The sequence below is a fragment of the Megascapheus bottae genome, chromosome 20 (genome assembly GCF_031878675.1).
Source record: "Megascapheus bottae isolate mThoBot1 chromosome 20, mThoBot2.hap1, whole genome shotgun sequence".
Classification (NCBI taxonomy): Eukaryota; Metazoa; Chordata; class Mammalia; order Rodentia; family Geomyidae; genus Megascapheus; species Megascapheus bottae.
The window spans coordinates 315,869-336,390 of record NC_143528.1 but is presented as its reverse complement, the minus strand read 5'-3'; the positions used below and the strand labels follow the sequence as shown (position 1 = coordinate 336,390).

General features: G+C 41.2%; 1 protein-coding gene across 3 annotated transcripts; it reads left to right on the top strand.

Moving 5' to 3' along the window:
• Window positions 1-468: 468 nt before the first annotated feature.
• On the top strand, window positions 469-20,439 carry Pomk (protein O-mannose kinase). 3 transcript variants are annotated; one of them, XM_090353837.1, is made up of 5 exons: window positions 469-502; window positions 4,660-4,737; window positions 11,806-11,990; window positions 13,094-13,388; window positions 15,698-20,439. In XM_090353837.1, exons 4-5 carry the CDS (start codon window positions 13,107-13,109, stop codon window positions 16,466-16,468), a joined length of 1,053 nt encoding a protein of 350 aa, XP_090209963.1. In that variant the 5' UTR covers window positions 469-502; window positions 4,660-4,737; window positions 11,806-11,990; window positions 13,094-13,106; the 3' UTR covers window positions 16,469-20,439. The 3 variants fall into 3 exon arrangements, with proteins under 3 accessions (XP_090209963.1, XP_090209964.1, XP_090209962.1); XM_090353836.1 differs by lacking the exon at window positions 469-502 and adding an exon at window positions 519-942; XM_090353838.1 differs by lacking the exons at window positions 469-502; window positions 11,806-11,990 and adding an exon at window positions 518-942.
• The last annotated feature ends 83 nt before the right edge of the window (window positions 20,440-20,522 follow it).

The following is a 20,522-nucleotide window of genomic DNA, read 5'->3' as shown; positions in this document are numbered from 1 at the left end:
TCTCTCTCTCTCACACACACACACACACACACACACACGCATCACAGTGCTTTACACTTACAATTCCAGATGTTCTGGCGGATGAAATGCAGATGACCGCAGATTGAGACCAGCTTGACTGAAAAATTCATCAGGATGATACGCCCAGCCTCAACCCACAGAAAAGCCGTGTGGGATGGTGTGTGCACACCTGTCACCCCAAAGATGCAGTAAATTTAAACACGTGGACCGCAGTTCAGGTTTGCCAGAGCAAATAGCCAGTTAAGCAAAATGTAGTGACTCTGAAAGTAGAGCAGGCCTAGTAGTAATTGCAAGGATCTTGTCAGCACTGATTGGCAAGAAGCAACCCCGTATCATGCCTGTCACCATCTGTAATACAGAGGACGCCGCCAGAGGGAGCTCGTGCACCCGGTCCTGGGCCGCTTCCGGTCACGCAGGCGCAGTGAGCCACGCGCGCGCCGCCGACCTCAGGCGCTCTAGCCAGGCAAGTCCAGGCTTCCAGGTAGGGCGGAGCGGCTGGCTGGGCGGCGCCGGTCCGGCCTCGGGTGGCATCGCGGGGTGTCGCGAGGCGGCTGGTGTGGGCCTCCGCGCAAGCGGGGAGCCGATTGTACCCGGTGTCCTTAGGCTCTGCACCTGGCCAGGCCCGGTCCCCGCAGCCCAGGCCCAGGTTGGAGCTCCACCCCCAGCAGCCGCTCCTCTTGCGCTCCCTGCGCCTCTGCTGGGCTGCACAGCGCTCTTCTGTGGGTTCTGTTTTCTGTGACCAGAACATTGCAGATTCTAGAAGAGGAATGCTGGCCCTGTGGCCCATACACTCTTCGTTTCCGTTCGACTAAACCACTTCCCCGTGGAGTCAGATCTTTTATCTGGGAACTGGAATAACAACAGTTCATCCGTTTGAAAAACTGATTAGAAGTTGACACTAAAAACCAGTTGAATTTTGGGGTGAGTGTTTTTGTTGGGAGCGAATGAGGTCTTTGGGATAATTACAAGGCTCTTGAAATGAGAGCAAACAAGAACTGTTATTAACATTGCTTATGAGGACTCAACGTAGATTTGAATATATTTATAGTGTTGTGCATATTTTCGTAATTGATGTTAGTAGCTTTTAAACATTAAGATTATCATTATTAGGAGTTTGAACTCATGGCCTCACTCTTTTTGTTTGTAACTGGCACTCTTACACTTTGGCCATACTTCGACTTTTGTGTTGTTTTTGTTTGTTTGTTTGTTTTTAGACCGGTTAATTGTAACTGTCTTGCATAGATTTGTCTGCCAGGCTATCTTCCAACCACATTCTCAGATCTCAGCCTCCAGAATAGCTAGGATCATAGACATGAACCACTAAAAGCTACCTTGATGTTGGTATTTTTTGATTGTGTATTGGGTAGTTTTTACTGTAATGAATACCTGGGATAAATGAGAAAAGATCTACTTTGGATCACAGTCTTGAAGATTTCATTCCAGTGGTTAGTTGGCCTTGTAACTTTGGACCTGTCGTGGAAGTAAGTGGTAGAGGAAGTTGCTTTACCTCATGGTTTCTGGAAGCAAAGAGAACACAAGAAGGGGCAAGGGTCCCATTATCCCTGAAGAGAACCTATCTAATGACCTTCACTTCCTTTGCCCTTTGGAGCGTACATACCCAAGCTATGACTGCAAATGAAAAAAGGAGGACCACAGGTTATGTGGATTTAGAGACAAGTAGATACAGATTTATAATGAAGTCTGTAAACTCTTCTCTAGTACAATTCTCTTGTAAAACCCTGGTAAAGCATCCAGCAATTTAATGTTCATGAATGTGTGCTCTTTTTTTTTTTTTTTTTGTGGGTCATGTGGCTTGAACTTGGCCTGGGCACTGTCCCTGAGCTCTTCAGCTCAAGGCTACCACCCTACCCTTGAGCCAAGCCCCACTTCCCATTTTCTAGAGGTTAGAGGTAAGAGTCTCAGGTCCTTTTGTGCCCGGTCTGGCTTTGAACCTTGATCCTTACATCTCAGCCTTCTGAGTAGCCAGGCTGAGCCACTGGGCCAGGCAGATGTGTGCTCTTTTAAGAGCACCTCTCCTCTTTCAAAATTGTGTAAGCTCTATAAAACCGGAATCCACCCCTAGCAGCACAGTGGGCAAAGGAAAAGTGTCGGGTATGGAGTATTTTGTGAATTGAAAGGATGATGATGAAGTTAGTCTGAGAAAAAGGATCGTGGATGACAAGCATTAAAAAGAAGAGATGAACAGGGACAATATATATCATGTTTCTGGTCATGTGAATGCAACATTTGGGTATCAAACAATGTTGAGTATAAAATATTATATAAAATATGTTCATTAGAAAATGAAATGCAGGGGCTGGGAGTTTGGCCTAGTAGTAGAGTGCTTGCCTAGCATGCACGAAGACCTGGGTTCAATTCCTCAGTACCACATACATAGAAAAAAGCTAGAAATGGTGCTGAGGCTCAAGTGGTAGAGCTCTAGCCTTGAGAAAGTCCAAGGACAGTGCTCAGGCCCTGAGCTCAAACTCAGGACTGGCAAAAAAGAAAGAAAGAAAGAAAGAAAGAAAGAAAGAAAGAAAGAAAGAAAGAAAGAAAATGAAATGCTGTCATTGCTGTGCTTTCATTTGATTTTTAATTTAATTTTCACTTATTGTTTGAAAAGTATACTCCTTCAATAAAGGTAACTACCGTTAAATTTAGTTATGAAAGACTAGGAAAAATAATTTCCGAAAGAACTTACCAAGTTCTCTTAAAATGAACACAAATTCTTGAATGTATGATAGGAAAGTGCCACAATCAAAGCAATAAACCTTTTGCATTTGCTATAAATTTCTCAAAGGCCATATTTCTTAGTTTATATGTAAATGTTTATTTATTTATTTATTTTGTTCATGGGACTTGAACTCTGGGCCTGGGCATTGTTCCTAAGCTCTTCAGCTCCAGGCTACCATCCCACCCCTTGAGCTACAGTGCTACTGCCACTTCTGGTTTTCTGGTGGTTAATTCTAGGTAAGAGTCCCACGGACTTTTTAGTGCCCAGGCTGACTTTGAACTGTGATCCTCAGATCTTAGCCTCCTGAGTAGCTAGGATTACAGGTGTGAGCCACTGGAGCCTGGCAGTTAGTGCATTCTTTGTTGTTCTTGTTGTTGGTGGTGGTGGTGCTTGTAGGGCTTGAACCCTGGGCCACAGCGATGTCCCTGAGCTCTTCAGCTCAAGACGACCACCCTACCCCTTGAGCCACAGCACCACTTCCAGTTTTCTGGTGGTTAATTGGAGATAAGAGTCTCATGGACTTTAGTGCCCCAGCTGGCTCTGAACCGAGATCCTCAGATCTCAGCCTCCTCAGTAGCAAGTATTACAGGCATGCGCCACTGCACCTGGCTAGTTAATATATTCGTAACCAGTACTTGCTCTGTGCCTTTTGCAGCTACTAAATAAATTAGTAAACAGAATCCTGCTACCTCAGCATATGTTCACATACGAGAATTTGCCATTACTAAAAGTGCTAGATTACAGCCAGGCACTGTGGCTCACGCCTAATCCTAGCTGCTCAGGAGGCTGAGATCTGAGGACCAAGTTCAAAGCCAGCCCTGGCCCAAAGAGACCTGAGATTCATATCTCCAATTAACCTCTATAAAATGGGAAGTGGGGCTGTGGGTAGGTCAGTAGCCTTGAGCTGAAGAGCTCAGGGACAGCGCCCAGGCTAAATTCAACCCCCGTGACCCACAAAATTAAAAATGCTAGACTATATTAAGAGGGTGTGTGTGTGTGTGTGTGTGTGTGTGTGTGTGTGTGTGTGTGTGTGTGAGAGAGAGAGACAGACAGACAGACAGACAGACAGACAGAGAAAGAGAGAGACAGAGACAGAGACAGAGAGCACAGATGAACAGATTCATTGAGTGTGAGAACACCAGAGGAAAAACTGGCTGAGATCAGGAGGGGGTAAATTACACATGATCAGATAGTGTGTTTAGTTTTTGTTTTTTAGTGCCATTCCTGAGGCTTGAACTCAAGTCCAGGGCACTGTCCCTGAGCTTCTTTGCTCAAGGCTAGTGCTCTACCACTTGAGCTATACCCTTATTCCTGGCTTTTTGGTGACTTTGAACTGTGATCCTCAAATTTCCACTTCCTGAGTAGCTAGGATTAGAGGTTAGTGCATTCTTATCGAGTACCTGCTCTGTGCCAGGTATGAGGGGATAGTTGGGCAGACCTCTCAAAGTCAGTTTAGAGGAAGAAGGATGTGTAAGTATGGATCTTGGTATTCCCAAAAGGATGCATTTGAACAGCAAAGAAAACACTGGAGTTAGGATGGGATAAAGGGAAATGTTTGAAAATATAGACCCTGGATTGGGTCCCTAGTGCCTAAACCAAAACATCATCCATAAAACCTCACAGAAGGCCAGAAGTTTGCCCTAGTGGTAGAATGCTTGCCTGGCATGCACAAAGACCTGGGTTCCATCCCTCAGTACCATATACATAGAAAAAGCCAGAAGTGGTGTTGTGGATCAAGTGGTAGAGCACAAGCCTTGGGAAAGCCCAAGAACAGTGCTTAGGGCCTGAGTTCAATTTCCAAGACTGGCAAAAAAACAAAACAAAAGACAATTCACAGAATAAGGAACAAAGCCAAATAGATGATCATTATTTTATTTTTTATCTCTTGAAACATTCCATTAAAGAAAAAAGATCTGCTGTGTGGAGAATGGATTGGAAAAGAAGGGAGAGACTATACAACAGAAAACAGTCAAGAAGCTCAGGTGAGTACTGCTGATGGCTCTTGCCAGAACAGAGGCAGCAGGGTGGGATGTTGTGAACAGATAGGAGAGATTTGGGTGACAGAACTGGTTGCATGTAGTGCTTTCAAAGTCAAGGGAGGGAGGAATTGAGTTATCCAGGATTTTTACTTGAATGAGTGAGTAGGAAGGATATCTATGAATCATAGAGAAGGAGCCCTGGAGAAGGGCCATGCTAGGGAAGAAGGGAAATACTGAGTAGCTGTAGACTTCCCAGATCTTGGAACAGTCTACTGAGAAAGCACCTTAGAAGAAAGATGTGGGCTGCAGTAGAGAATTGTAAGTCAAATGCATTTTAGAAGGCCACTAACCCATTGCATAGAGACAGTCACCCTTTCTCTTTCCCTTTCCCTTTCCCTTTTCCTTTGCCTTCCTTCCTTCCTTTCCATATTTGCTCACAGCTGACAGTGCTCTACCACTTGAACTTGGTTACTTTAATTTTTATATGTGCAAGGACTCGAGTTTGAATTCAGGGCCTGGGTGCTCTCCCTAAGTTTTTTCACTCGAGGTTGGCATTCTGTCACTTTAACTACAGCTTTACTTCTGGCTTTATGGTAGTTAAATGGAGGTAAGAGTCTCATAGACTTTCCTGCCCAAGCTGATTTTGAACCATTGTTCTCAGATTTCAGCCTCCTGAGTTGCTAGGTTTACTTGATTACTTTAACTATTCTAAATATAGATGGACAAGATTTCTTTTATCTATCTCTTTAAGAGTACTTTTGAAGAATCTGGTGTATGTGAAAGAAGCTTTGGAGGCTGAAGCCTGAGTTATGAAAGTTACACAGTTTCAGCTGAAATCTTTGAAGAAGATGTGAGAGAGTAACACTCAATGGAGATGTGGGCCTGGAGTCTTTATGAGAAAGGAAGGAACTTGATCATCCTGAACACTGACAGACACTGCTAGGAAGTGAGAAGGTGGCCTTACTCAGGCAAGGAAGGCTGTCCAGTAAAGCTAAAGCAATTGCAGAGTTGTTTTCCTGAGCAACTCTTTTTTTTTTTTTTTTTTTTTTTTTTGCCAGTCCTGGGCTTGAGCTCAGGGCCTGAGCACTGTCCTTGGACTTTCTCAAGGCTAGAGCTCTACCACTTGAGCCTCAGCACCACTTCCGGCTTTTTTTTTTCTATATATGTGGTACCAAGGAATCGAACCCGGGTCTTCATGCATGCTAGGCAAGCACTTTAACCACTAGGCCAAACTCCTGGCGCAACTCTTTTTTTTTTTTAACTTTATTTTTCTGTCAGTATTAAGACTTGAACTCAGTGTCTGGGAGCTGTCCCTCAGCTTTTGCACTCACGAATAGCACTCTTACCACTTAAGCCCAGCTGCACTTCTATTTTTGGATGGTTAATTGCAGATAAGATTCTCATGAACTTTCCTATCCAGTCTGGCTTTGAACCTTGATCCTCAGATCTCAGCCTCCTGAGATAGTATTACTGTCATGAGCTACTGGCACCCAGCAAGAGTCAGTTATTTTTAATATTTCCGGTTTGAGGTGGCAGTGTTGTGCTGACCCTCAGCCCACAGCCTGGGAACTGAAAGGAAAGTGCCTTTATTTTTGAACTTACATAAGAGTTCAAAACTGGGGACAAAAGAATAGAGTTTTATGGAAAAGATTTTTGAGTTTAGGAGATATTTTTGTCTTTTAAAACTGAGATATAAAGGCTGGAAGTGTGCCCTAGTGGTAGAGCGCTTGCCTAGCATGCACAAAAGCCCTGGGTTCAATTCCTCTGTATCACATACACAGAAAAAGCTGGAAGTGGTGCTGTGGCTCAAGTGATAGACTGCTAGCCTTGAGAAAACTTGAGGATGGTGCCCAGGCCTGAGTTTAAGCCCCAGGACTGGCAAAAGTAATTAAATTAAGGTATAAATCATATGCCAGGTTCTGGGAGTTTGGCCTAGTGGTGGAGTGATTGCCTAGCATGCCTGGGTTCCATACCTTATTACCACATACATAGAAAAACCAGAAGCAGTGCTGTGGTTTGCTTGGTAGAGCGCTAGCCTTGAGAAACCTAAGGACAGTGCTCAGGCCCTGAGCTCAAGCCCAGGACTGGCAAAAAAAAAAAAAAAAAAAAAAATTATATCTGGCAAATATAATGTAACCCTTCTATTAATTACAATAAAAAAGAATATTAAAAAATCATATGCCATGAAATTACAATTTTAAAGTATTTAAATCAGCAATTTTAAATTATATTTCCAAGATTGTACAACCATCATTATTCTCTTTATTGAATAAGAAATTACATTTTCATTCTATCTGGCAAATATCATGTAACCCTTTTATTAATTACAAAAAAATAAACAAACAAAAAAAAGAAATTACATTTTAATAAGTAGCCATTGTTTATCTTCCTGATCCCATAAGTTATAGCAGCCCCTTATCTGTTTTCTGATTATATGGATTTGCTTATTCTGGGCATTTTATATAAATAGACTTATACAGTGAATTCTTTGGTCAGTTATAGGTCTTGAATGCTAGGCCTCGGTGCAGTCCCTGAGCTCTTCAGCTCAAGGCTAGTACTCTACCACTTGAGCTACATCGCCACTTCCTGGCTTCTTTAACTCAGTATATATATATATATATATATATATATATATATATATATATATATATATATATTAACATATATTTGTCACCAACAGATCACAAAGAGATAACAAAGTAGGTTTACTTAAGTTTACAATACAAATCCTGTGAAAACACATGTTTGTTTGTTTGTTTTTTTTTCTAGTCCTGGAGCTTGAACCCAGGGCCTCAGCACTGTCCTGCTTTCTCAAGGCTAGAGCTCTACCATCTGAGCCACAATACCACTTCTGACTTTTTCTTTTTTCTTTTTTTTTTTTTTTGCCAATCCTGGGCTTGAGCTCAGGGCCTGAGCACTGTCCTTGGACTTTGTCAAGGCTAGAGCTCTACCACTTGAGCCTCAGCACCACTTCCGCCTTTTTTGTATGTATGTGGTACCCAAGGAATTGAACCCGGGTCTTCATGCATGCTAGGCAAGCACTTTAACCACTAGGCCAAACTCCCGGCCCAGAAAACACATTTTTTTCTCTGCAGTTCACAATATTCTGTTCATATAAATTTAAAGCAGTTAACACTTGAAACTCATTAAAAAATCAGTAATTTAATTCATACTTCAGAAACTTGTGAAATGAAGGACTGGGTAGAAAAATACTAATAAATCTGTAGAACTACCAAATGGTCACAACATTATTTTCCTTTATAAAAACATCCCAATACAACAAAATAAACATTGAGGAAAACATGACAAGTTAAATCAGAGATTTTTTGGTTTAGTACTGTCCCTGAGTCTCATTTTTCAAAAGTCAAATTTAATGAAAGCCTATTTCAGGATTTACGTACAGCTCTTTCTTATCTCCTCTATGCTGCATGGGAAATACATTTAAGACAAGGTGACATGGTCATCTGCTTACATGGTCCCGGAATGACCCATTTTCCTATGTCTCTGCTGTAGGGTTATCTGAACCACTGATGCAACATAATCCTAAAGAACCTTAAGCTGCTAAAATATACCATGTGAAACTACAAATCAAAAGTGAATAATTTCAGTTATTAATAAATATTAAATTTCTAAAGGGATCTGTAACTATATACACTAAATTATGGTAACATAATATAGGGACATATATATACAGACATTCTAATTCCAGAAAATAGCCATTTCCTTGATCCTTAAAACAAAATTGGCCCGTTTCCATTTAATAACTTAATTTCAATCATTATGTGTTTCATTATATATATTTTAAGTTATCCCTGATGTAACATGAATTGGTGCTTTGTTCTTTTTATAATTGGATAATTTTCCACTTAATGATATAGCTTATATTAAGATATAGCTTATGAGTTGATGTATATTTGGATTATTTTCACTATTTGGGTATTCTAAATAATGCTGCCTTGACCATATGTGTATAAATGTGTGTGTCAATGTGTTTTCAGTTCTCTTGGGCATATTTTGAGCAGCTGAATTATTGTGTAGCAGATTACCTGTGTTTTGCATAGAAATAACAGGTAAATTTTTATAGTAGCTGCATTTTATACCCTCCTTAGAATTGTATAAGTATTATAATTTCTCTAATCTTCATAAGCATTCCTTATCTGATTTATTTTTATTATAATCACCATCATAGGTAGATATGAAGTGATCTACCAAGAGAAGTAATATCTCATGATTTCCCTCCCTGCACCCCCGGTATTGCAACTGAATTTAAGGCCTGTGCTTGCTTGGCTTGCTTGTTCAGCTAGTACTCTACTCCATGAGCCATGCCCCCATCTGGATGTTTTGATGATTATTTTGGAGATGGAATGTTCTTTCCTTTTTTAGTCTGAGATTAGGACTTGAATTTGGTACCTGCTGCTTTCATTCATTAGCTAGAGCTCTACCAACTGAGCCACACCTCCAATCCCTGGAGATGGAATCTTGAGGACTTTTCTGTTCAGGCTGACTGAGAACAATGTTCATCTGGATCTCAGTCTCTTGCGTAGTTTGGATTACAGCTACCAGCACCTGGTTTTACTTGCCTTGTTGGCAAATAAAATGGAATTTTTTTTTTGCTGTCTGTGGCTATATGGATGTTTAGGGAAATGCCTCTTCATGTCCTTTATATATTCTGAAATAGACTTTTGTTGTTGAGTGAAATATTTTAGAGTTGTCCATTAGACATCCAAAAGTGAAGAAAGCAAGTTCTAGCAAAGGCTAGGATTGAACTTATATTTCTGGGACCCATCAGCAGGCAGGGATGGAAAGCACAGAATCTGGTGAGCTCATTCAGAGTTAGTGGGGAGGTCTAAGGTCTAAGCTCAGAAGACCTAGCACATAGAGAGATGAGAAGGAGCCATTAAAGAGTGGTTTCCTCAACCCCATTACAGATAAATGGATACAAAAATGTGGTACATATATACAATGGGATTCTATATAGCCACCAGACAAGATAAAATAATGGCATTTGCTGGGAAGTGGATGAAACTAAAGCAAATCATGTTGAGTGAGATAAGCCAAGATCAAAGGAACAAAAGGCATATGATCTCCTTGATATGTCAATATTAGATCCGAACAGTACAAGAGCAATGACTCAATACTCTTGTACTCAAGATCATTGACATGATCTTGGAGATATAAATACATCTACATAGACGTAAAAATTTATGATGGGATATATATTCTATAGACAGATTGATATATAGATCAATATGTATATATGGCATACAAATTCTCAGCTTAATTTTAATTTTGTTCTTAAATTATGTGCCAGTGATTGCATATGGAGATTCCATTTTTAAATACTTGTTTGTTAAACTTTTTTTTCTTTTGGTGGGTCATGGGGCTTGAATTTGGCCTGGGTGCTATACCTGCACTCTTCAGCTCAAGGCTACAGCCCTACCCTTGAGCCAAGCCCCGCTTCCCATTTTCCTGAGGTTAATTGAAGATAAGAATCTCAGGTCCTTTTGTACCACAGGCTGGCATTGAACCTTGATCCTCAGATCTCAGCCTCCTGAGTAGTTAGGATTACAGGCCTGAGCCACCATGCCCAGCTGTTTGTTAAACTTGACTTTTGCAATATGATGTAAAAAAAAAAAATCACTGTTGTTAAAATCTTTTAATTTAAAAAAAAAAAAGTGGTTTCCTGGAAAGCAAATAAGAGAAGTGCTTTAAGTCAGACTTCTGGCTGACTGGTGAGGTATTTGTTCAGATAATGTCAGTTTGGGTCAGCTGGCAGTGTGGTGGAGATGTGAGGAACACCATGGAGAGAGTGGGTTTGGGCACTCTGATGGAGTTTGCTGAAAAGGAACAAGAGAGATAGGGCAAAGTTGAAGGGGAAAGTGGGGTGAAGATGTGATGTTTTAGTTAAAGTGGAAATCATGGCTTTCTTGGTAGTGTCGCAAAAGAAGAGAGCAAAAAGAAGTGTCGCAAAAGAAGTGATTTCCTAAGCCAGGAGAGAGGCTAGTTTTGTAGTAACAGGAGAAAAAGTAGTATGGGAAATTGCAGAAATGCTCTTTAATTGCTTCTGTGTTTCAGTGAAATGAGAGCCAAGATCATCAGCTGACAGTGGGAATATTAGGTTGAAGGGAAATGGTGATTTGGTTCAACCTAATGCCTTGTAGAGCTAACCTGTTGGTCTTATGAGATCCTTGCTGTGAGATTGCACACTGGTGGGATTTGGATGTTGGAAAGGAAAAGAAAGGGTTATAAAATTTTGGAGGATGGAAAGTTTAAATGAAATAATAGGGGTTTTGTTTTGTTTTATTTTGCCAGTCCTAGGTTTGAACTCACTCAGTACCTAGGCATTGTCCTTGAGCTTTCTCAAGTCTAGTACTCTACCACTTGAGCCACGGTATTATTTTTGACTTTTTCCATGTATGTGATACCAAGGAATCAAACCTAGGGTTTCTGGCCCCAGAAGTAGATTTATTTTTATATATTTTTTAAACGAGCTTCGTATCAAGCAGTGCTGTATAGAAGGAGTCAAGATCAGGTCTGGATTAAAAGGATAATAGCCGGGTGCATTGCCTACCGTGGCTCATGCCTGTAATCCTAGATACTCATGAGGCTGAGATCTGAGATCATGGTTCAAGGCCAGCCCTGGCATAAAAGGACCTCAGACTCTTATCTCCAATTAACCTCTAGAAAATGGGAAGTGGGGCTTGGCTCAAAGGTAGGGTGGTAGCCTTGAGCTGAAGAGCTCAGGGACAGCGCCCAGGCCAAGTTCAAGCCCTGTGACCCCAAGGGAAAAAAGAAAAGACAACTGAGGCTGCTGAGAAATCCTGGGACTCTGATCCCACACTAGCTGACAGGTTTTGGTAGTGATGGCCTGGCTAAGGACTGCTCTGTGGCTTCAGCATCACCCTGAAACATGAGCATTTGAGGGACACCTGGGTTCTAGCATGCCATGGGAAAAGTCAGACTTCTGTTATTTATTTGTATACAGAGTTGCATTTGTAAAAGCAACATTTTAACAGCATTTTTAAAAAAAAAAAAAAAACAAACAAACTTCCTTTTTGGTACTTTGCACAGAGGGCTTTCACACCAGCCCCTGGGACCAACCAGAGCACTGACCAACTCAGATATCTGGATAGATACCTAGCTGGGAGAAAGAAGACGCTGCTAGAAGTAACATGCACATCTTAGTGTTCCTGTGCCTCTCACTGCTGTTGCTCAGCTGGCCACCCCTGTTACACTGAGTGCTTCTATTCTGTTTCGTAAGTACTTGCTCCCTCTGAAGGAGAAGCACCCTCTGTCCCAGACTTATCCTCAGGCCTATCCCTGTCTGTGTCTCTCCATCACAGCGTAAAGTGGCTCCAGTGTTAGAATCTTTGGTTATCTACTGCCAGTGACACCTGAGTCATCTTTCTCAGATTTATCACTGCTACTCTATATCAGGAATTTGTTCTCTCTTGCCCAGGATTGTTGCCACTGTGTCCCAAATAGTCTCTGAGCTTCAGTCTTTTCCATTCCCTTTCATTGCTGCTGAGTAGTCTTTGCTTATTAAAAATGTTCAGGGGCCAGGAGTTTGGCCTAGTGGTAGGGTGCTTGCATAGCATACACAAAGACCCAGGATTGCTTCCTCGGTACCATATACATAGGAAAAGCCAGAAGAGGTGCTGTGGCTCAAGTGGTAGAGCGCTAGCCTTGAGAAAGCCCAAGGACATCACTCAGGCCCTGAGCTCAAGCCTGGGACTGTCAAAAAAAGAAATGCTCAGGATTCAGGATGGGGGTGGAGCAGCTCTGTGACATTAGTGACATTAGTTCAATCCAAGAGCCACAAAAACAAACCTGAAGGTTTGGTTTGGTGTTTGCTGTGCTGGGGATGAAACCAGTGAGTTGCGCATGTTTTACCATTGAGCGCATTCCTGGTCTGCTCAGGCAGGAACACTCTAACTCCTTACCTGAAGTCAAGAGGCTTCTACTTACTACCCTACCTAATCTTTTTTTTTTTTTTTTTAATTTTATGCTGTAGCCTCATTGGGCTAACAAATAGACATTCTGCTTCTATTTTAGTAAATATACATGAATAACTACTTAATATGAAATGCTGTGGGTAAGTCGAACACCAATATCTTCCTTTTAGCCTAATCTAATCTGAATGAATCCAAACTTTAGTTTGTAATCAAAAAATATTTCTTATGGGAGCATCTGACATTGAGCCAAACAGTGATGACAAAGGTAACTGAACTTGTGAGGGTATGAGGCATGAGAGATGCGGTCATTTCTAGGCCACCTTCTGTGTCATCCAAACTCCTTCACGGAAATAAAGATGAACACTATCTGTAATTACTACTCCGTGTCTTCTACTATATTCTAGGAGCTGACACAATATGGAAAGGAAACCCCAGGAGAGCAGGAAAGGTCTCACCCACAAAGCAGTATCCCGAATTGTTGTTCTGCTGCTCGCCATGGCCTTCATGAATGTGCTTCTTTACCTCTGCCTCAACCAACTTTTCATTTCCCCTCAACAATCCACTGAGGACCCCAGGTCCTGTCCTTATGGTTACTTCAGAATGGGACAGATGAAAGGCTGCTCTCCTTGGCTGTCCTGTGAGGAGCTGAGGACAGAAGTGAGGCAGTTAAAGTGCATTGGGGAAGGAGCTGTGAAGAAAGTAAGTGCATCTGTTATTGATTTGTATCTTTTTTGTTGTTGTTTCTGGTGCTGGGGCTCCAATTCTGGGCTTGGGCACTGTCCCTGAGCTCTTTTTTGCCGAAGGCTTGTTCTCTACCACTTGAGCCACAGCACCACTTCTGGCCTTTTTAATAATTGGAGATCAGAGTATGAATAGGACTCTCCTTTGTGGGGAGGCTTTGAACCTCAATCCTCAGGTCTCACCTTCTGAGGTTAGTGTCATCTTTTTGGGAGAGTGATTTGGCTATAATAAGCCAGGTGTGGTGGTTGTAGCCTGAGCAATGTAGTAAGCCTGGTTCCAAACCAAACCAAAACAAAATGAGCCAGAGATTACTACACTCTAGGTCGTGATTACCCTAATAAGATACTCCAGAGTGGTGGGGAAGGGCATGGAGGGGGGAGGGAAAAAAGCTGCATGTATAGAAAACTAGTATAGTAACTTTAGAGTACTTACTTACATTATCGTCCAACCCTTAAGTGGAATGTTTTGTAGATAGTAATTGTAATTAAGAACCATATCTGGCAATAGGAGGAAAAGGGAGATGAAAAGTGTGTATTGTTTTGATTTTCAGAATTACTTATTTATGTGGAAAACCACAAAAATGATTATGAGTGAAGGGATTATGAATTCATTCTTTCTTTCTTTTTTTTTTTTTTTTTGGTCATGGGGCTTGAACTCTGAGCCTGGGTACTGTTCCTGAGCTCTTCAGCTCTAGGCTATCACTCTACCACTTGAGCCACAGTGCCACTTTCAGTTTTCTGGTGATTAATTGGAGATAAGAGTCCCACAGTCTTTAGTGCCCAGGCTGGCTTTGAACCTTGATCCTCAGATCTCAGCCTTCTGAGTAGCTAGGATTACAGACACGAGCTACCGGCGCCTGGCTAGCTCCTGCTTTTATAGTTGAAATAAAGCTTCAAAACCAGAGACCATATTAAAATTTTTTTACATACAAATATTCTTATTTTTGGTTTACTATGTGCTTTTTAGCACTAATGACTGATAGGCATTGTTTATATTTTGTTTGTCTGGGGATTAAATTCAGGGTCTTGCATTTGCTGGGCAGGCACTGTACCACTTGAGCCATTCCCTCAGCCCCCTCCCCACTTTTTTCTTTTTTTTTTTTTTTTTCGTACAAAGGAAAGTTTATTTGAAAATAAAAGGAAAGTAGAAAAAGAAGTAGAAAGTAGAAAAAAAAATGATTTAGCAGACTCCCCAAGAGTGAGAAGGGGATTTTCTAGTCAACATGGGGAAAATATGAGGTTTCATTCGTCCATTAGATATTTGGTCCCTAGTTCTCTCACTTTTGGGGAATGTGTCTTTGCTTTGATTTGTTAAGTGGCCGTAGTCCTCTGTGGAGTGCCTTTCAGAGTGGATGTAAGTTCCTATTTGGCTGCATCTCTCCCTCCCATCTTGCAGCACAAGGGCAAAAGTGGTAGCGCTTGCTTTCCTAGTTTTGCATGGACTCTAAGCATACACATGGAATCCACTATCCCTGCCATCCAGGAACAGAAAAGTGATTTATGGGGCCGGGAGTTTGACCTAGTGGTTAAAGTGCTTGCCTAGCGTGCACGAAGACCCGGGTTCGATTCCTCGGTACCACATACATAGAAAAAAGCCAGAAGTGGTACTGAGGCTCAAGTGGTAGAGCTCTAGCCTTGAGAAAGTCCAAGGACAGTGCTCAGGCCCTGAGCTCAAGCCCAGGACTGGCAAAAAAAAAAAAAAAAAAAAAGTGATTTATATATTTCTGACCATGCCTCAGCCCTTTTTGCTTTTAGTTATTATTATTTTTTTTTTAATAGGTTTTAACACTTTTTCACAAGAAAGTGTGGACTGAGATCTTCATGTTTTATGCTTCCTCGTGTAGCTTGGTTAATAGCCAGTTAAGTTGAAATAACAATTTGTTTGCCACTTTGTGCCTAAAGGCACAACTCTTGGGTTTGCCTTCCCCATACTGAATGTCTGCACTGCTACTTCTGAATCATCCTTTAAGATCATCAATCAAACCACTCAACACTTCTCCTGCTGGTTGGCTCTCAGCATCCAGACCACAGGCATTCCCTTCTGCCTTCTGCCCTAAAATCATAGTTGCTTACTGTGCTAAATGCTTTTGTTTATTCACAGTTGGGTCTTTACATCTAGACTAAATACAAGTCTGCAATAACAGAGAGTGGATTTGTGTTTCATTGGCTTCTGTGTCTTCTATACCATACCTGTCCCTTAGAAGGTATTTGTTTCCCCTTGTGCTTTAGGTGACAGTTTCAGCTTGTGTTTCTATGTCTTCGTTTCAGGTCTTTCTGTCTGAGTGGAAGGAACGCAAGGTTGCTCTCTCTCGGCTGACAAGTCTGGAAATGAAAGATGATTTTTTGCATGGGCTGCAGATGCTAAAATCTCTCCAAAGCAAACACATTGTCACACTGATTGGCTATTGTGAGGATGACAACAGTATCCTTACTGAATATCACCCCTTAGGTTCTTTGAGAAACCTGGAAGAAACATTTAACCTTTCAAAGTACCAAAATATGAATACATGGCAGCACAGGCTGCAGTTGGCTATGGGTTATGTTAGTATCATTAACTACCTGCACCACAGCCCTCTGGGTGCACTGGTCATGTGTGATTCTAATGACTTGCCAAAGACATTGTCCCAGTACCTGCTCACAAGTAACTTGAGCATTGTGGCAAATGACTTGGATGCCTTGCCCCTGGTGAATCACAGTGCTAGGATGTTTGTGAAGTGTGGCCACAGGGAGCTTCATGGGGATTTTGTGGCTCCAGAGCAACTGTGGCCCTATGGAGAAGATACACCTTTTCATGATGATCGTATGCCTTCCTATGATGAGAAGGTTGACATCTGGAAGATTCCAGATGTCTCCAGCTTCCTTTTGGGTCATGTCGAAGGGAGTGATATGGTTCGGTTCCATTTATTTGATATTCATAAGGCTTGTAAGAGCCAGAATCCTGCAGACAGACCCACGGCTCAGGATATTCTGGATGCTTATCAGAAGGTTTTTAACTCACTCAGAGATACTGTAAGGTCTCAGACAAGAGAAATGCTATAAAACCCAGTCTAGTTGTTGAAGGGTGGGATTTAAATACCGAATCAAAATTACAACTCTTCTGTGATGATGGGGGATGTTGCTTTAGCTTGGGGTTTTCATTGTGTTTTTCCAGTTAGCTATGTGGTTCTTTTTCTACAACTGTTTGCACATTTGATATGTTCATATCTCCTGTCAGCAAAGCAGATCTGATTTCCCGTTTCCATGGACACTTGCTTTTTGGGGCCGATACAGAGAAGCAATGAGGCTACACAGTATCTAAATTAACTAATAAAAAAATGCAATCATAAAGAAACCTTACCTACCCTAATAAAGTTATAAGCTCTTAAGAAATATTAATAGAGATTTGAAAATAGTACAACATGAAATACATGTAGCCATTTATCAAAGAACATTTTTTTTCTTCCAAATTTAAAAAATGATGAGATACAGGACTCTAGGCATTCACACACACAGTGAGACCAAAGGAAGATACTCTTAGGGGAAGAACATAAGGGCACAATGCCTCTGAACCTCTGATCATATAAAATAATATTTATCAAATTAACCCCAGGAAATGGAAATGAGGCTTTTTCTTTCTTTTCCTTTTGTCTTATTTGTTCTTTTATTGGCCTTTTGGGTGGGAATAGACACAGAAATAGCAGGAGGAAGGATGAACAAATGCAGCAGTGGTACTCAGTAAACACTGTCAAAAATGAACTGTGCTGCTGGGTGTGGTGGTCATGGCTTTAATCCTAGGTACTCAAGGGGCTGAGATCTGAGGATCTCAGCCTGGGTACTAAAGAACGTGAGGCTCTTATCTCCAATTAATCACTAGAAAATGGGAAGTGGGCTGTGGCTCAAGGGGTAGGGTGGTAGCTGAAGAGCTCAAGGATAGCACCCAGGCCCACAGTTCAAGCCCCATGACCCACAAAAGAAAGAAAGAGAGTTGGGGAAGGGATGGTGGGAGGGAGGAAAAAAAAATGAACTGTACAACTTGTGGACAGGGCCAGGAGGGAAAAACTGGAAGAGAGTGAGGAAAGGTTGGCATTTTCCAAAAAGAAGTACACTCATTACCTGACTTGTGAAATGGTAACTCCTTGGTACATTACCTTTACATTAACAATAAAACAAATGATGATGACAAATTTAAAAAGGGAGAGTAAAAATAGAAAAGAAATGATGAGGGGTAGCTCAAAAATGGTAAAGTCTTACTAAGCATGTGTAATATCCTGGGTTCCATTCCAGCACTAAGAAAACAAAACAAAATATTGAACATATGGAGGTTGTCGAACATGTACTCTCCTTTTTCAATCAGTATTCTCTGTCATCTCTGTGCAGTCCTCTTTCCAGTGAGGTAAGAGAACTATGAGAGTATGATCTTGAGATTTTGAATGGATAGGAATATTTAAAAATAGCAAGTTGAAGTATATCATGTTACTAACCTTGGATGGTGCTTTGAAATTCCTTCTGAGCTGAGTTTTCTGTGTGAATACATCAAGTGTCCTCATTACTAGAGAGTGTCAGGAGTTTCTCCTGAATATTAACTACTTCAGAAAATTCTTTTCTAAAGCTGGGCATGGGTAGAGCACACCTGTAATACCAGCACTTGTCCAATTGAGGTAAGTTTGAGTTCCTTGTGGACTATATAATGAGATCACTGCTTGAAAAAAAAAAAAAACATACTTCTCTATAGTATGAATATCCTCATTTTAGGGGATTTGGTATACATTAAAGATCACTAATAAGATGGATACAGCTCATGTTCAGAACCAAAGATGATCTATAGTGGACGCTGCCTTCCCCCAAACTGGAGTAGGTTTCAGAATCATCTGGAATCATAGACAGCTGAAGCCTGTATGAGTTCCTGTCTCAATAGATCTCGATTAGAGTCTAAGAATTCCCACTTGTAATAGGTTCCTAGTGATGATGGGACTCCCTGGGACTTCATTTTAAGAAGCGCTACTCTTTATTGTCAAGTAGGGCACCACTGGCAGTAGGAGAGAAAATATTTTCAGCATGTCCTTTGTCATAGGGTAGCCCTTGGATGCAAGGCATGTAAGTCTTTCACCACAATGTCCAAGTCACTGTGAAGCTCACAAGACACATGCTCGATCTTGGATTTATTTATTAAGAAAGTTCTGGCTGGGCACTGGTGGCTCATGCTTGTGATCCTAGCTACTCAGGAGATTGAGATCTTGAAGATCATGGATGGTTAGAAGCCAGCCTGGGCAGGAAAGTGTGTGAAACTCTTATCTCCAATTAGCTATTAAAGAAATTGAAATTGGAGCTGTGCTTAAGTGGAAAAGGGTGAGCCTTGAGCTCAAGGATAATGCCCAGACCATAAGTTCAAGCCCCAGAACCAGCACAAAAAAAAGGGGGGGCGGGGAAGGAAAGAGAAGAAAGAAAGAAAATCCCAGCTTAACCAGTTAGAGTCAGCTAGAGTTAAAAAGATAATAACGTATTGGGTGAAAATATGAAGAAACTGGAACTCTTTTTTTTTTTTTTTTTGCCAGTCTTGAGCCTTGAACTCAAGGCCTGGGCATTATCCTTGGGCTTTCTCAAGGCTAGTGCTCAAGCACTTGAGCCACAGGGCCACTTTCAGCTTTTTCTGTGTGTGTGGTACAATAGGAATTGAACCCAGGACTTCAAGAATGCTAGGCAAGCAATACCACTAGGTCATACTCCCAACCCTGAAACTGGAACTCTTATGATATCAATGTAAAGGATACAACCACTAGCAAAGAACATCTTACAGTACCTCTCAAATTTTAAAATAGCCAGGTGACTGGTGGCTCACATTTGTAGTTCTAGCTACTCAGGAGGCTGAGATATGAGGATCACAGTTCAAAGCCAGAGGGCAGGAAAATCTATGAGACTGTTATCTTCAATTAGCCACCAGAAAACTGGTGAACAGAAGAGCTCAGGACCTGCACCTGGACTCTGAGTTCAAGCCCCATGACCACCACCAACAAATAGTTTAAAATAGAGTGACCATGTGACCCAGCAATTCTACATTCAAGTATATACCTAGAAAGATTCAAAACATCTTCACACAAAAAGCATGTCTACATTATCCATGAATGTTCATGGTACAATTACAAAGATAAAAATATAGCCCAAATGTCTTTCAGTGAGGAAATAAGTAAACAAAAAGTGTAGTATATTGGTGGCTGGGAGTTTGGCCTTGTAGTAGAATGCTTGCCTAGCATGCACAAAGACCAGGGTTTGATTCCTTAGTACCATATACATAGAAAAGGCTGAATGTGGTGCTGTGGCTTAAGTGGTAGAACTCTAGACTTGAGAAAGTCAAGGACAGTGCTCAGGCCCTGAGTTCAAATCCCAGAACTGGCAAAAAGAAAAAAGTATATATCTGCACGACTTTAATCCTGGTGCATGCTTCAGTGTTGGTGAATTTTGAAAGCATGCTCAGTGAGAGAAGCTACTCAGAAGATAGCATGTTACATGATTCCATGTTCATATAATGGCCCGAATAAAAATTCATAGATACATGTTTTTCAGAGTCTACTAGATTGGGGTTGAAAATTAGGACTTTATTACTACTAGTTGCAGGATCTTTGAAGGATGATGAAAATGTGGATTACTAAATTTCACAAATGGAAATTTTTATGATACGTGAATTATATTTCTATAAAGCTATTGAACATTTTCCTGTAAGTCTGTGCATTTCTCATGCTCCACTTTCTATAGAACTGATTTGGGGGCTGAGAGCATAGCCTGGTGGTAGAGTGCTTGCCTAGCCTGCACAAAGATATGGGTTCAGTTCCTCTGTACCACATACACAGAAAAGGCTGTGAGTGGTATTGTGGCTGAAATGACAGAACATTAACCTTGAAGAAAAGTGTCTAAGAACAGTTCCCAGATCTTGAGTTCAAGCCCCAGGACTAGGGAAAAAAAAGTGACTTGGTGTTTTTTTGTTGATGTTACAGTTTTGTTTGAAGATATTAAATTGGAAAAACTAAGGTTTAAAGTAATTTTTATTTGCTTATGATTTTATTGTAACTGATCTATCCATGTATACAGTGCATTCAGTAATCTCCTCATCATTTTCCCTTAC

Bases quoted from the DNA above. Each gene is read 5' to 3' on its own strand.
- Pomk (XM_090353837.1), top strand. From the start codon at position 13,107: ATGGAAAGGAAACCCCAGGAGAGCAGGAAAGGTCTCACCCACAAAGCA. The intron at 13,389-15,697 runs GTAAGTGCATCT...TCTTCGTTTCAG, and splicing joins GGGAAGGAGCTGTGAAGAAA to GTCTTTCTGTCTGAGTGGAA.